General features: G+C 41.5%; 1 protein-coding gene across 3 annotated transcripts in view; it reads right to left on the bottom strand.

Annotated features, from left to right (window-relative positions):
- Positions 1 to 200: 200 nt before the first annotated feature.
- GIMAP8 (GTPase, IMAP family member 8) overlaps positions 201 to 17,320 on the bottom strand; it is a 31,464-nt gene continuing 14,344 nt past the window's right edge. For all 3 annotated transcript variants that reach the window (XM_059885986.1, XM_059885987.1, XM_005205941.5), the window contains 3 exons: positions 17,211 to 17,283; positions 12,638 to 13,261; positions 201 to 2,459 (listed from right to left, as the gene is read on the bottom strand). In XM_059885986.1, coding sequence (XP_059741969.1) covers positions 1,783 to 2,459; positions 12,638 to 13,261; positions 17,211 to 17,283 — 1,374 coding nt within the window. In that variant the 3' untranslated portion in view covers positions 201 to 1,782. The remainder of the gene's footprint in view (positions 2,460 to 12,637; positions 13,262 to 17,210; positions 17,284 to 17,320) is intronic.

The raw sequence follows: 17,320 nt of genomic DNA, 5'->3' as shown, positions 1-17,320 counted from the left end.
CGCTGTTGTGAAATGCTCAGAGTAGAAGATTCTTGAGTTGGCAGAGGCTAGTAAAGTGACTGTCACCCAGTTTAAAGGTCTTCATGCATCAAAGATACAAAAACTTCAGAGTCAAGGAATCTAAACATCTTCATTTCCTCTATATGGAAGCATGATCTTCCCCCAAGTCAGAAAAATAGGAATCATGAGGAGGACATGAATTCATAATAAATTTCATCTTTATTATTTCACTCAACTGAATATATTTACACACACCTTCCAGAATTTATTAAGAGTTATACAGAGTACAAAAGTATTAATGATGACAATCCATGCTCTTATAAATGAGTTAATCTTGAGATAACCTGATATTTTGAAATTTTAAAAAAGCAGATGACATAGATCATGTCCTCAAAACATGGTTAGTATTGAAAATATCTGACCTTACACCTAACTGGGAGATTTCATAGTTCTCATTTATCACCCACACTAGATAGCTCTCAACATAATCTGCCTAGCCATGAGTAGGAACCAAGAAGCAACCTTAAGTATGGAGACACCCATGCCAATGACTAGGGGCAGAAAGGTAGAAAGACACTGGAATGTCAGTGCTACACTGGCCCCAAACTGCTTACTCCTGGATTTCTTGACATAAGACACACAATAAACCCTTAATGTGTTTAAGCCATTATTATTTGAGTTCCTAAGCCTTGGGGAGGAGATTCCCAGTTGGCTCAGTGGTAAAGAATCCATCTGCCAATGCAGGAGACACAGGAGACTTGGTTTCATTCTCTGGGTTGGGAAGATCCCTTGCAGGAAGAAATGGCAACCCACTCCGGTATTCTTGCCTGGAAAAATCCCATGGACAGAGGAGCTTGTCCACAGTGGGCTACAGTCCGTGGGGTCATAAAGAGTTGGACATGACTGAGCATGGATGCATAAGCCTCAGGGAATGGGATGGGGGTGGAGAGAAAGAGAAAGGGAGACGAAGAGAGAAATAAATGCAAAGGAGTTTTCAGTAAATTTTTCTGAAAATTCTACAGGAAATCTAGAATTTTATTTAGAATTTTAAATTTTGCAAGATTATCTAATTAGCAATTTTACCATGCTTCTAATTTTTGTTCTAGTCTGTGTCACCATGACTGATTAGCAATAAAATCTTTTGATACTTCACAGATTCATGTCCATTTCCTCAGGGAGAGCAAAGAAGGGTAGACTGGGTCCCACTTTCCACTCCAGCTTGGAACAAAGGAGTAAGGAGTAACCACATAAGGAAAAGACGGTCCTGAGAGCTCCCCTGTGGGAGCTGGGGAGCTAGGAGAACCTGGCAAGCAGTGCCCAGCAACAGAGGCTCACAAGAGTCCAACTTCTCCATTCTGCCATGCCCAGGAGTTGGCAGGACATTGTCTTACTCTCATGTAGCTGAATCCCCTGGTTCTCATGTGACTATCTGTATTCTGACCCCAGGCTCGCCTTGGCCTTAGTTCCAGTGTCTGTCCTGACTCCAGTCTACCTACATAGGTGAAGTGATTCTTGTGACTTGACTCTGATCCTTAATATCAGCCTAATATCTTAAGCCCTTTCCAAGATTTCCCTACCTTATTTCGTCTTTCTCCTTTATTATCCCCTACTACATGCCCTGTCTATTTACCTACAAAAAGCTGAAGCATCACAAGCTGAGACGCATTCATCTCTCAAGCTCTCAAAGTCATGGTCCCTCTTCCCATCCCCCTGCCATTCCTCCCCCATGATTGTAGCCTGAGGGTATCTTCAACTTAAGGAGACCCCAGGCATTTCATTTTCCTAGAACCTTTCCTTTAAATTACTTAGTAATTTGGAGGGCTTTTCCTGAATATTTTTCATTATTTTGCCTACATTCCATGTACGGGGATGTTTATGCTGTCCACCGCCCTTTATCACTTCACTAGCCATTGTCAAAAGCTCTTTTGCCTGGTCTTCCCTGGCTTGGCCAGTTTCTTTGTTATTAAAAGCACAATATCTCCCCTTACATTTTGCAATTATGTTCTTGAGATACTTGTTATTTGTGTTATTGACATAATCGTCAAGTTTCCCAGTCTCTAGGTCTTCCTTCCTGGTGAACAGCACGATCATGTATTCCATAACTTCTGCTCCAAAGATGCACTCTAGGTCCACCACTGCCTTTTTGTCCTCTGTAGTGATCCGTCCCAGCTGTAACACCAAAACCAGAACTGTACTCCCTTCTTTATAGTAGGACCTACAGTCCTTGACTGCCTTCTCCAGCTGGGATAGGTCCCCTTCAGCTCTGGACACCTGACAGAGTGCTGGAGTGTCCATAACCACAACATCCTGCCCGTTCCATGTTCTCCTGCCAACATGGCAGCTCGTGGTGACCGGCTGTGCTTTCAGCTGAGAGTGGAACTCCGGGCTCCCGAGGATGGTGTTCCCACTGGCACTCTTCCCAGTCCCACTCTTCCCCACGAGGATAATGTGCAGGGGCTCTGTGGAAAGGAAAGCAGGAGACATTACCCTATAAATTAGATCAGAGATGCACAGAGCTCTTACAATACATTTTATTGGGGTTTTCCTTATGACTTTGCACTTGTACTGCGATCTCACTCTTCCGTTCAGGCCTCATAGTTCTCAATTGAGAATTTTTACCAAGTTACTAATATCCACCTCAAAACAAAGAGAGAAAGAAGCCTATCTCATGCTCTTCTCTCCAGGAGAAATTATTGAATTATTTATCCTGAACCCACAATCTCATGGTTATACTTACAGGATAAAAATATATGTATATATCTTAAGTCCCTCTCTCATACCCTGAGAGAATGTGGTTACCACCTACCTCTACAATCTTGTCTCACGTCCCCATTCCACATCTAGAGGTGTGAGCCCTTCATCTCCATCAAGACCTTGCCCCTTGGTCCCCTCACAAGTAGATGCTCAGTTCTACATCCTGCCTTCAAGTTGCTAGTGTACCCTCTGGAATGTTCTGCTCAGTCATCTAAACTCTATCCACTTTCCAAAGCCTGTTTCAAGTCAGGCTTCCTCCACGCAGCCCCTCTGACTTTCCCACATGCCTGTGCTTTTAGGATCTCCATTAAGAATGTGAAAAGGCACATTGAACAGACATGCTCCTCTTGGTCTGATGTTCTTTCCAAGTGAGGATCTTTGAAGCAGAAGAGGATGGGATGAGTAGAACTAGGCTGGAAGAATCTGAGCTCAGGTCAATAGGACTTGTAGCACTGAGTAGATGGGGACTTCTGCTTTAGCTGTGGGTAGGGTAGTGTGGCTGGATTAATCAAACCCATGTAGGGCCATGTGGGGCATGACCCTCAGGAGCACCCAGGCTCCCTGTGCTTGTCCAGTAAAATGGCCCCCCTTCTCCAACAGAGGGAAGAGTAAAGAGCTAGGAGGCAGTCCTGGATCATTGGTTCTACACTTCTCTTCTTCCTCCCCTCTCCTCTCCTTCCCTCCCTCTGCCTCTACCTTTCCCGCACCTTGACCTCTTTATCCACTCTCTTGGTTCTTTACTGTCTCATCACCAGCACTAAGTGCTAAGGCCTGGGCAACAGATACACTACAGGGAAGACAAGAGACTGGAAAAGGTCAACTTTTCCCCTCAAGATGCTCACCATCCAGTTGAAGACAGGAGAAGAGTCAGGAGAGAATTAGAGATCAAGATAGGACTTCCAGGTGGCTCAGATGGTAAAAAATCTGCCTGCAATGCAGGAAACCCAGGTTTGATCCCTGGGTAGGAAAGATCCTCTGGAGAAGGGATTGGTAACCCTCTCCAGTATTCTTGCCTGGAGAATCCCATGGACAGAGCAGCCTGTGGGCTACAGTCCATGGGGTCGCAGAGTTAGACACGACTGAGTGACTAACACTTGCTAACTTACTTACAGGACACTGCATGGAAAGGAACATAAATTTAGTAAAATGTGGGCTTCCCTAGAGGCTCAGTGGTAAAGAATCTGCCTGCCAATGCAGGAGACATGGGTTCAATCCCTGATCTGGGGTCATTCCACATGCCACGATTATTGAGCTTGTGCTCTAGAGCCCAGGAGCTGAAACTACTGAGCCCACCACAGTGAGAGAGTAGCCTCTGATCTCATTGGGGCTACTTCCTGCAACTAGAGAAAAGCCCTGGCAGCAACAAAGACCCAGCACAGCCATAAATAAATAGTTTAGAAAATAATTTAGTAAAATTTGAGAAGGGGAGGAGCTAAGATGGTGGAGGAGTAGGACGGGGAGAATACTTTCTCCCCCACAAATTCATCAAAAGAACATTTAGACGCCGAGTAAATTCCACAAAACAACTTCTGAATGACGGCAGAGGACATCAGGCACCCAGAAAAGCAACCCAAGTCTTCGAAAGGAGGTAGGAAAAAATATAAAAGCCAAAAAAAGAGACAAAAGAGGGAGGGATGGAGCTCCGTCCTGGGAAGGGAGTCTTAAAAAGAGAGAAGTTTCCAAACACCAGGAAACCATCTCACTGCCGAATCTGTGCCGAGCCTTGGAAGCACAGATGGCAACATAACAGGGAGGAAAAATAAAGAAACAATTCAAACCTGCAGATTAGGAGCCCTACGGTAACTCCCCCAGCGGAGAAGCAGCGCAGATGCCTGTACACGCCACTAGCAAGCGGGGGCTGGGCAGGGAGGCGCAGCGCGGCGTGGGCTGCATCACTTAGAGTAAGGATCTGGCCTGAATAACCCGAGCACTATCTGAGAGAAATAATTTGGGCTAGCAAACCAGACTGTGGGGTATCTACCACGCAAAAAGCCAGCCCTAACCTAAGACACCGCCAGGCCCGCGCACGGAACAAAGGACTGAACAGAGATAGCCGGCTGCAGACCATCCCCCTCTGGTGACAGACAGCTAGAGCCGGAAGGGGGCATTCGCAGCCCCAGTGAAACATTATCTATAAAACTGTAAGCAGCCAAGTTTTGCTAACTAAAACTTCTTGGGGGTCTGGACAGTCAACATCCACCTGAGAAGATGCACTGGTTGTACACCTAGATAACTGAGCAGCAGGGAGGCAATAAGTCACAGCAATCACGCTTGCCAAACACCTCATCACCTAAGCTGCTCGGACCTGGTAAGGGCACAAAATGCAGGCCCTACCGAGTCTGCGCCTCTGAGGACTACCTGAGTGCCTGAACCTGAGCGGCTTGGACCTGGGAGGTGCAAGCAGCCCAGGGCTGGACACGGATGGTTCCCAGCAGAGCAACCTAGAGCCTGAGCAGTGTGGGCAGGGAGGCTACATGCACAGTGAGTGGGGGCAGGCCCAGTGTGGCTGAGGCACTGAGAGCACACGCCAGTGTTATTTGTTTGCAGCGTCCCTCCCTCCCCACAGCACGACTCAACAAGTGAGCTTAAAAAAAAAAAAAAAAAAGTGTCCTCCACTGTCACCTTTGTGTCAGAGAGGAAAGCAGACACTAAAAAGATCAGCAAACAGAAGAAGCTATAACAGAGGGAACCGCCTTGGAAGCTACAGGCAATAGATTAAAACCCTGTGGTTAGTACCGACTTCATAGGAAGGGGCCTATAGATCTTGAGAAATGTAAGTTGGACCAAGGAACTAGCCAAAAATGAACTGAACCCACAATACCCACAACAAAACTAGAGAAAGTTCTAGATATATTTTTGCTATTCTTACGATCATTCTTTCTTTTATTTTTTTAATTTTTAAAGAATTTTAAGTCCTCTATTATTCCTTCAATTTTCACTTTTATAACCTACTATTACTTAGCAAAAAAAAAAAAGACCCCTTTTTTTTTTAACAGCAAACTTCATATATATATTTTTTATAATTTTTTTGACTTTTTTTTTTCTTCTTCTTTTCTTTAACACTGTATTTCTGAAATTCCAAACTCTACTCTAGATTTTTAATTTTAGCTTCTTGGTATTTGTTATCAATTTGGTACCCATATATATACATACTTTATAATTTTTGTGACTTTTTTCCCTCTCTTTCTTTCTCTTCTTTTATATAACATTGTATATCTGAAATTCCAAATTCTACTCTAGATTTTTAATTTTTGGTTTTTGGTATTTTTTATCAATTTTGTACCTATATTTTCTTTATAATTTTTGCGACTTTGTTTTTGTTTGTTTGTTTGTTTTCTTTCTTCTTCTTCTTTTTTTTTAACATTGTATTTTTGAAATTCCAAACTCTACTCTAGACTTTTAACTTTTGCTTTTTGGTATTTGTTATCAATTTTGTACCTATATTTTCTTTATAATTTTCATGACTTTGTTTGTTTGTTTGTTTTCCTCTCTCTTTCTTTTCTTTCTTCTTTTCTTTAACATTGTATTTTTGAAATTCCAAACTCTACTCTAGATTTTTAATTTTTGCTTTTATGTATTTGTTACCAATTTTGTACCTTTAAGAACCCAATCTTCAGGACCCATTTTTCACTAGGGAGCGAGATTACTGGCTTGACTGCTGTCTCTCCCTTTGGACTCTCCTTTTTCTCCACCAGGTCGCCTGTGTCTCCTCCCTAACCCCTCTCTACTCTACCCAACTCTGTGAATTTCTGTGTGTTCCAGACGGTGGAGAACACTTAGGGAACTGATTACTGGCTGGATCTGTCTCCCTCCTTTTCATTCCCCCCTTTTATCCTCCTGGCCACCTCTGTCTCCTTCCTCCTTCTTCTCTTCTCTGTATAACTCCGTGTACATCTCTGAGCGGTCCAGTTGTGGAGTGCACATAAGGAAGTGATTATTGGCTAGCACAATCTCTCCTCTATTGATTCCACCTCATCTCATTCGGGTCACCTCTAAATCCCTCCTTCCTCTTCTCTTCTCCATGTAACGCTGTGAACCTCTCTGGGTGACCCCCACGGTGGAAAAACTCTTCATCTTTAAGGTAGATGTTTTATCAATGGTGCTGTATAGAAGGAGAAGTTTTGAAACGACTGTAAAAATTGGACCGATAACTGGAATCAGGAGGCTTAAGTCCAAACCCTGACTCCAGGGAACTCCTGACTCCAGGGAACGTTAATTGACAGGAGCTCATCAAACGCCTCCATACCAACACTGAAACCAAGCACCACACAAGGGCCAACAAGTCCCAGGGCAAGACATACCACGCAAATTCTCCAGCAACAAAAGAACACAGCCCTGAGCTCCAAGATACAGGCTGCCCAAAGTCACCCCAAAACCATAGACATCTCATAACTCATTACTGGACACTTCATTGCACTCCAGAGAGAAGAAATAAGCTCCACCCACCAGAACACCGACACAAGCTTCCCTAACCAAGAAACCTTGACAAGCCACCTGTACAAACCCACACACAGTGAGGAAACGCCACAATAAAGAGAACTCCACAAACTGCCAGAATACAGAAAGGACACCCCAAACTCAGCAATTTAAACAAGATGAAGACACAGAGGAATACCCAGCAGGTAAAGGAACAGGATAAATGCCCACCAAACCAAACAAAAGAGGAAGAGATAGGGAATCTACCTGATAAAGAATTCCAAATAATTATAGTGAAATTGATCCAAAATCTTGAAATCAAAATGGAATCACAGATAAATAGCCTGGAGACAAGGATTGAGAAGATGCAAGAAGGGTTTAACAAGGACCTAGAAGAAATAAAAAAGAGTCAATATATAATGAAGAATGCAATAAATTAAATTAAAAACACTCTGGAGGCAACAAATAGAATAACAGAGGCAGAAGATAGGATTAGTGAATTGGAATATAGAATGGTAGAAATAAATGAATCAGAGAGGAAAAAAGAGAAACGAATTAAAAGAAATGAGGACAATCTCAGAGACCTCCAGGACAATATTAAACACTACAACATTTGAATCATAGGGGTCCCAGAAGAAGAAGACAAAAAGAAAGACCATGAGAAAATACTTGAAGAGATAATAGTTGAAAACTTCCCTAAAATGGGGAAGGAAATAATCACCCAAGTCCAAGAAACCCAGAGAGTCCCAGACAGGATAAACCCAAGGCAAAACACCCCAAGACACATATTAATCAAATTTACAAAGATCAAACACAAAGAACAAATATTAAAAGCAGCAAGGGAAAAACAACAAATAACACACAAGGGAATTCCCATAAGGATAACAGCTGATCTTTCAATAGAAACTCTTCAGGCCAGGAGGGAATGGCAAGACATACTTAAAGTGATGAAAGAAAATAACCTACAGCCCAGATTACTGTACCCAGCAAGGATCTCATTCAAATATGAAGGAGAAACCAAAAGCTTTACAGACAAGCAAAAGCTGAGAGAATTCAGCACCACCAAACCAGCTCTCCAACAAATACTAAAGGATATTCTCTGGACAGGAAACACAAAAAGGGTGTATAAATTCGAACCCAAAACAATAAAGTAAATGGCAACGGGATCATACTTATCAGTAGTTACCTTAAGCGTAAATGGGTTGAATGCCCCAACCAAAAGACAAAGACTGGCTGAATGGATACAAAAACAAGACCCCTACATATATTGTCTACAAGAGACCCACCTCAAAACAGGGGACACATACAGACTGAAAGTGAAAGGCTGGAAAAAGATTTTCCATGCAAATAGGGACCAAAAGAAAGCAGGAGTAGCAATACTCATATCAGATAAAACAGACTTTAAAACAAAGGCTGTGAAAAGAGACAAAGACGGTCACTACATAATGATCAAAGGATCAACCCAAGAAGAAGATATAACAATTATAAATATATATGCACCCAACACGGGAGCACTGCAATATGTAAGACAAATGCTAACAAGTATGAAAGGAGAAATTAACAATAACACAATAATAGTGGAAGACTTTAATACCCCACTCACACCTATGGATAGATCAACTAAACAGAAAATTAACAAGGAAACACAAACTTTAAATGATACAATAGACCAGTTAGACCTAAATGATATCTATAGGACATTTCATCCCAAAACAATGAATTTCACCTTTTTCTCAAGTGCACATGGAATCTTCTCCAGGATAGATCACATCCTGGGCCATAAATCTAGCCTTGGTAAATTCAAAAAAATAGAAATCATTCCAAGCATCTTCTCTGACCACAATGCAGTAAGATTAGATCTCAATTACAGGAGAAAAACTATTAAAAATTCCAACATATGGAGGCTGAACAACACGCTGCTGAATAACCAACAAATCAGAGAAGAAATCAAAAAAGAAATCAAAATTTGCATAGAAACGAATGAAAATGAAAACACAACAACCCAAAACCTGTGGGACGCTGTAAAAGCAGTCCTAAGGGGAAAGTTCATAGCAATACAGGCATACCTCAAGAAACAAGAAAAAAGTCAAATAAGTAACCTAACTCTACACCTAAAGCAACCAGAAAAGGAAGAAATGAAGAACCCCAGGGTTAGTAGAAGGTAAGAAATCTTAAAAATTAGGGCAGAAATAAATGCAAAAGAAACAAAAGAGACCATAGCAAAAATCAACAAAACCAAAAGCTGGTTCTTTGAAAGGATAAATAAAATTGACAAACCATTAGCCAGACTCATCAAGAAACAAAGGGAGAAAAATCAAATCAATAAATTTAGAAATGAAAATGGAGAGATCACAACAGACAACACAGAAATACAAAGGATCATAAGAGACTACTATCAGCAATTATATGCCAATAAAATGGACAATGTGGAAGAAATGGACAAATTCTTAGAAAAGTACAACTTTCCAAAACTGGACCAGGAAGAAATAGAAAATCTTAACAGACCCATCACAAGCACAGAAATTGAAACTGTAATCAAAAATCTTCCAGCAAACAAAAGCCCAGGCCCAGACGGCTTCACAGCTGAATTCTACCAAAAATTTAGAGAAGACCTAACACCTATCCTGCTCAAACTCTTCCAGAAAATTGCAGAGGAAGGTAAACTTCCAAACTCATTCTATGAGGCCACCATCACCCTAATATCAAAACCTGACAAAGATGCCACAAAAAAAGAAAACTACAGGCCAATATCACTGATGAACATAGATGCAAAAATCCTTAACAAAATTCTAGCAATCAGAATCCAACAACACATTAAAAATATCATACACCATGACCAAGTGGGCTTTATCCCAAGGATGCAAGGATTCTTCAATATCCACAAATCAATCAATGTAATACACCACATTAACAAATTGAAAAATAAAAACTATATGATTATCTCAATAGATGCAGAGAAAGCCTTTGACAAAATTCAACATCCATTTATGATAAAAAGTCTCCAGAAAGCAGGAATAGAAGGAACATACCTCAACATAATAAAAGCTATATATGACAAACCCACAGCAAACATTATCCTCAATGGTGACAAATTGAAAGCGTTCCCTCTGAAGTCAGGAACAAGACAAGGGTGCCCACTTTCACCATTACTATTCAACATAGTTTTGGAAGTTTTGGCCACAGTAATCAGAGCAGAAAAAGAAATAAAAGGAATCCAAATTGGAAAAGAAGTAAAACTCTCACTATTTGCAGATGACATGATCCCCTACATAGAAAACCCTAAAGACTCTGCCAGAAAATTACTAGAACTAATCAATGATTATATTAAAGTTGCAGGATATAAAATCAACACACAGAAATCCCTTGCATTCCTATACACTAATAATGAGAAAACAGAAAGAGAAATTAAGGAAACAATTACATTCACCATTGCAACAGAAAGAATAAAATACTTAAGAATATATCTACCTAAAGAAACTAAAGACCTATATATAGAAAACTATAAAACACTGGTGAAAGAAATCAAAGAGGACACTAACAGATGGAGAAATATACCATGTTCATGGATTGGAAGAATCAATATAGTGAAAATGAGTATACTACCCAAAGCAATTTATAGATTCAATGCAATCCCTATCAAGCTACCAAGGGTATTCTTCACAGAGCTAGAACAAATAATTTCACAATTTGTATGGAAATACAAAAAACCTCGAATAGCCAAAACAGTCTTGAGAAAGAAGAATGGAACTGGAGGAATCAACATATCTGACTTCAGGCTCTACTACAAAGCCACAGTCATCAAGACAGTATGGTACTGGCACAAAGACAGAAATATAGATCAATGGAACAAAATAGAAAGCCCAGAGATAAATCCACGCACATATGGACACTTTATCTTTGACAAAGGAGGCAAGAATATACAATGGATTAAAGACAATCTCTTTAACAAGTGGTGCTAGAAAAACTGGTCAACCACTTGTAAAAGAATGAAACTAAAACACTTTCTAACACCATACACAAAAATAAACTCAAAATGGATTAAAGATCTAAATGTAAGACCAGAAACTATAAAACTCCTACAGGAGAACATAGGCAAAACACTCTCCGACATACATCACAGCAGGATCCTCTATGACCCACCTCCCAGAATATTGGAAATAAAATAAAAAATAAACAAATGGGATCTAATTAATTTTAAAAGCTTCTGCACAACAAAGGAAACTATAAGCAAGGTGAAAAGACAGCCTTCAGAATGGGAGAAAATAATAGCAAATGTAGCAACTGACAAACAACTAATCTCAAAAATATACAAGCAACTCCTACAGCTCAATTCCAGAAAAATAAATGACCCAATCAAAAAATGGGCCAAAGAACTAAATAGACATTTCTTCAAAGAAGACATACAGATGGCTAACAAACACATGAAAAGATGCTCAACATCACTCATTATCAGAGAAATGCAAATCAAAACCACTATGAGGTACCATTTCACGCCAGTCAGAATGGCTGCGATCCACAAGTCTACAAGCAATAAATGCTGGAGAGGGTGTGGAGAAAAGGGAACCCTCTTACACTGTTGGTGGGAATGCAAACTAGTACAGCCACTATGGAGAACAGTGTGGAGATTTCTTAAAAAACTGGAAATAGAACTGCCTTATGACCCAGCAATCCCACTGCTGGGCATACACACTGAGGAAACCAGAAGGGAAAGAGACACGTGTACCCCAATGTTCATCGCAGCACTGTTTATAATAGCCAGGACATGGAAGCAACCTAGATGTCCATCAGCAGATGAATGGATAAGAAAGCAGTGGTACATATACACAATGGAGTATTACTCAGCCATTAAAAAGAATACATTTGAATCACTTCTAATGAGGTGGATGAAACTTGAGCCTATTATACAGAGTGAAGTAAGCCAGAAAGAAAAACACCAATACAGTATACTAACGCATATATATGGAATTTAGAAAGATGGTAACAATAACCCTGTGTACGAGACAGCAAAAGAGACACTGATGTATAGAACAGTCTTATGGACTCTGTGGGAGAGGGAGAGGGTGGGAAGATTTGGGAGAATGGCATTGAAACATGTATAATATCATGTATGAAACGAGTTGCCAGTCCAGGTTTGATGCACGGTACTGGATGCTTGGGGCTGGTGCACTGGGACGACCCAGAGGGATGGTATGGGGAGGGAGGAGGGAGGAGGGTTCAGGATGGGGAACACATGTATACCTGTGGCGGATTCATTTTGATATTTGGCAAAACTAATACAATTATGTAAAGTTTAAAAATAAAATAAAATTTAAAAAAATTTTGAGAAATAAAGGAGAAAGAGAGAAGAGTTGGTCAATAGATGATACCTGTCATTTTGATGTCCTCTCTGCCCTTCAGAAAATAAAGTTCTTGGACATTTAGGTCTACTTTTTAAGTATGCATAAAAGATTTTCTAGACCTCACTTACCTTTCTCTCTGAAAGTACAAGGCTTGTCCCCATTCTGCTGCACCATGCTCACAATTTCCTGCAGGAGTTTATCCACCTGGCATTGCTTCTCCTCCTCCGTAGCTCTGTAGTTGAAGACACTGTATTGGTTTTTACATTTGTTGATGAGCTCCTTGAGCCTTTTACTTCTGGCTAAGAACTTTTCTAGGTCTGGATTCTCTATATCTTCTTCCCTGGTGAGGAGAATGATCATGTACTCGATGAATTTGTCCCCAAAAATGCGTTGGATGGTGCTCAGCACCATGTCATCTTTCTCATTGAAGGAGCCCAGGGGGGTCACCAGCAGGAAAGCATGAGGACCTGGGTAGGTGTTGTTCACAAGGTCTTGTTCAATGTCCTTTGAAGATGAGAAGTCTGGAGTATCAATGATCAAAACTTGCCTCTCTCTCCAGATTCTGCTCTCAGACATGCACCTCTGGGTTACTGGCTTTTCACTGTATCGAGTCTCAAAGACCCGCTTCCCCAGAAGGCTGTTTCCAACTGCACTTTTCCCCACACCACGCTTCCCCACCAGCAGGACCTTCAGGGCTGGCGGCCAGGGGCTCGGTTCCCATCCTGTCATCTGCTGATGCTGCTCCCCTGACCCTGGGACAAAAGGACAGATTCAGAGTTGATTCTCACAGTAGAATACAGAGATGTGGACAGCTTTTAGGATAGCTCATAAACCTCTTTTGCGTTTTTGAAAATCTCTTGTTGCCAGTTTTTGTAGAGAACGGCCATGATGCTCTGAACCAGGAGACCTGTAGTCCCAGCCAGAAGCTACCCATCAAAGTGAAAGCCATGAAAAGGGCCATGACCAACTTAAGAGAGGTGTAAAGGGCTTGAGATTTCTCAGGAACGTGAAAACGTTAAACGTGGCCTTCACTGGTCTTGAGCCTTGGAATTCCTCTTATTTTGCTACCAAAGTTAAGTACTGGGGCATGAAGTTCATGGCCTAAGGCAGAACCATGGAGAGTGAGTTTAAAATGCATCTTAGTGGTATATTCATAAAATAGAACACAACTCAGGAATTTAACAAAAAGTGATGGACTGATATGCAGCCTAGATGGGTCTCCAAAACACGCTAAGTGAAGAAAGCCAAACACAAAGCCACATGCTATGTAATGTCATTATCTGAAGTTCAAGAACACACAAAATTAACTCATATCAATGGAAGTCTAGAGAGAGGCTCCTTTCAAGAAAGGAGAGTAAGAACTCCTAAGGTGATGGAAATGCCCTGTATTTTTAGCTGCTGCTGCTAAGTCACTTCAGTCGTGTCTGATTCTGCACGACCCCATGGACTGTAGCCCACCAGGCTCCTCCGTCTATGGGATTTCCCAGACAAGAATACTAGAGTGGGTTGTCATTCCCTTTTCCAGGGAATCTTCCTGACTCAGGGATCAAACCTGGGTCTCCTGCATTGCAGGCAAATTCTTTCAGTGCTGAACCAGCAAGGAAGCCTGGAAGAGTTACTACTTTCCCCAAAATCACCTCACACAAGCCAACGTCCTATGGAAAGTCTTCCCCAACCCCATCATTTCTATGGTGCTTCTTGGTCCCCATCATGTGTGATATTCCCTTACTGTCTCAAATCATTCAACCCAATTTTGTTCAATAACAGAAATATTCTGGGGGTCTTGGCTGAAGGCCATCGACAGAACTTTAACTCCCTATCGCTGTCTAAATTCACGTATTTCTGGCTAATTTCACTCATCTGTAGAATGAGAATAATGAAAATAGCACCTTCTTTATAGGATTGTTATGAGGACTATATTGTTGGGTTATTGTGAGAATTATATATTATATGCTATGAAGATTAAATAATTTATGGGCTTTACATATATATATATATATATATATTTGGTCCAAAAGTTCTTTCAGATTTTTCCATAAAATGTGATATGTGATGAAAAAAATCTGAACAAACTTTTTGGCCAACCCAATGTATTTCCCAGCACATAACGTCAGGATTCCCTGGTGACTCAAGACAGTAAAGAGTCTGCCCGCAATGTGGGAGACCCGACTTGGATTCCTGGGTTGGGAAGACCCCCTGAAGAAGGAAATGGCAACCCAGTCCAGTATTCTTGCCTGGAAAATCCCATGGACATAGGAGCCTGGTGGGCTACAGTCCATTGGGTTGCAGAGAGTCAGATACGACTGAATGACTTCACTTTCATTTTCAGTGTCGATCCTGCATTGCAGGCAGATTCTTTACTCTCTGAGCCACCGGGGAAGCCCTCAGCTGCAATAATTTTCATTATTAAAATTGTAAGTTTGATTTACAATTACAAGAACACAGATCTCATCTATCTTAGTGTGAAATATTCAGTTCTTGCACAGAACTAGCCTGGAAATAACCCAGGAGTCCATCAACAACAACAACAAAATGGCTGAATTAGTTGTGTATGCCCATACCATGAACCAGTTACATCCACTGAACAAAACGAGGCAGATCTGTGCATACTGACTCATGCTCTGTGCACGATACACCATTAAAAGCAATCACCACATGGATACTGAGCTCCATCTCGGAATTCTGCAGATGTTATTCTGTTTAGTGTTATCCATGAAGTTATTTTGGGCTTCCTAGGTGGCACAGCTTTCTTTAGAAAGCTTTCTTTAAAGAAAGTTGAGTGCTGAAGAATTGATGCTTTTGAACTGTGGTGTTGGAGAAGACTCTTGAAAGTCCCTTGGACTGCAAGGAGATCCAACCAGTCCATCCTAAAGGAGATCAGTCCTGAATATTCATTGGAAGGACTAATGCTGAAGCTGAAACTCCAATACTTTGGCCACCTGATGTGAAGAACTGACTCACTGGAAAAGACCCTGATGCTGGGAAAGATTGAAGGCAGGCAGAGAAAAGGATGACCAAAGATGAGATGGTTGGATGGCATTACTGACTCGATGGACATGAATTTGAGCAAACTCCAGGAGTTACTCAGCTTCCTTCATAGCTCAGTTGGTAAATCATCTGCCTGCAATGCAGGAGACCCTGGTTTGATCCCTGGGTCAGGAAGATCCCCTGGAGAAGGAAATGGCAACTCACTCCAGTATTCTTGCCTGGAGAATCCAATGGACAGAGGAGCCTGACAGGCTAAAGTCCATGGGATCATAAGAGTCGGACACGACTTAGCAACTAAACCACCACCACCATGACTAGCAGTTGGTAACGGACAGAGAAGCCTGGCGTGCTACAGTCCACATGGTCCAAAAGAGTTGGACACAAATGAGCAACTGAACTGTACTGAACTGAGGTGGCCCAGTGGTAAAGAATGTGCCTGCCAGTGAAGGAGATGCAGACTAGGGTTTAATCCCTGAGTCTGGAAGATCCCCTGCAGGAGGGCATGGCAACCCACTCTAATATTCTTGCCTGGAGAATCCCATGGACAGAGGAGCCTGGTGGGCTACAGCCCATGGGGTTGCAAAGAGTCAGGCACCACTGAGCAGGCATACATGTGGATTTATTTCTGCTTCCAGCAGGAGTCCAACATTGGGATGCCAGGCTGGAAGAAGAGGCTGAGGCAGGAAAGAAGCTGCAAGAGGCAAGCCCAGCTCTGAAACATTTGCAAGAAGGCTGGGGGCACCTGTGCCATGTCCAGAGCCTCTGCTGGTGCTGCACTTACTCACAAATGTTTGAGACTCCCTCGGGGACAAACTGTGGGCCCCAGCCTCAGCTAGGGCTCCAGGATGCATTATTTTTTTCCAGCTTTTTCCAAAAAAATATTTATTTTTAAATGGAGGATAATTGCTTTACAATATTGTGTTGATTTCTGCCGTACATCAACATGAATCAGCCATAGGTATATATATACGGCCCTTCCCTCTTGAACCTCCCACCCCATCCCACCCCTCTAGATTGCCGCTGAGCCCCGGTTTGAATTCCCTGAGTCATGCAGCAAATTCCCACTAGCTATCTATCTTACATAGGGTAATGTATATGTTTCCATGCTACAATCTCTCCATTCGTCCCACCCTTTCCTCCCCACCCCCACCATGTTCACAGGTCTGTTCTCTGTGTCTGTGTGTCCATTGCTGCTCTGCAAATAGGTTCATCAGCACCATCTTTCTAGATTCCATATATATGCATTAATAAACAATAATTGTTTTTCTCATTTTGACTTACTTCATTTTGTATTCTAGATTCATCTACCTATATTGTAGGTTCATCCACCTCATTAAAACAGACTCAAATGTGTTCCTTTCCATGGCTGAGTAATATTCCATTGTATATATGTATCACAACTTCTTTATCCATTCATCTGTTGATGGACATCTAGATTGCTTCCATGTCCTAGCTATTGCAAATAGTGCTGCAACTCAATACCAGAAAAACAAACAACCAAATCAAAAAGTGGACAGAAGACCTAAGCTTGCATTTCTCCAAAGAAGACATACAGATAGCTAATAGACACATGAAAAGATGCTCAACATTGCTCATTATTACAGGATGAGTTTTTGTTCTAACTTATCTAGATAATTTTCCACTTTATTTTGATGCGTGATGCATTCAAAAGAATACAGATATGAGCTTAACAGTTTTTAAGGATTATCTTACCATGTGGATGGTCCTTCCTCTGAGATGTGTCTTCATTCATACTATGCTGAGATGTGTCTTCATTCACAGAATCCTAGAAAGAAAACGAAAAGGGGAAATGAGGCACACAG

The sequence above is a fragment of the Bos taurus genome, chromosome 4 (genome assembly GCF_002263795.3).
Source record: "Bos taurus isolate L1 Dominette 01449 registration number 42190680 breed Hereford chromosome 4, ARS-UCD2.0, whole genome shotgun sequence".
Classification (NCBI taxonomy): Eukaryota; Metazoa; Chordata; class Mammalia; order Artiodactyla; family Bovidae; genus Bos; species Bos taurus.
This window is presented reverse-complemented; position numbering and strand designations above follow the sequence as displayed.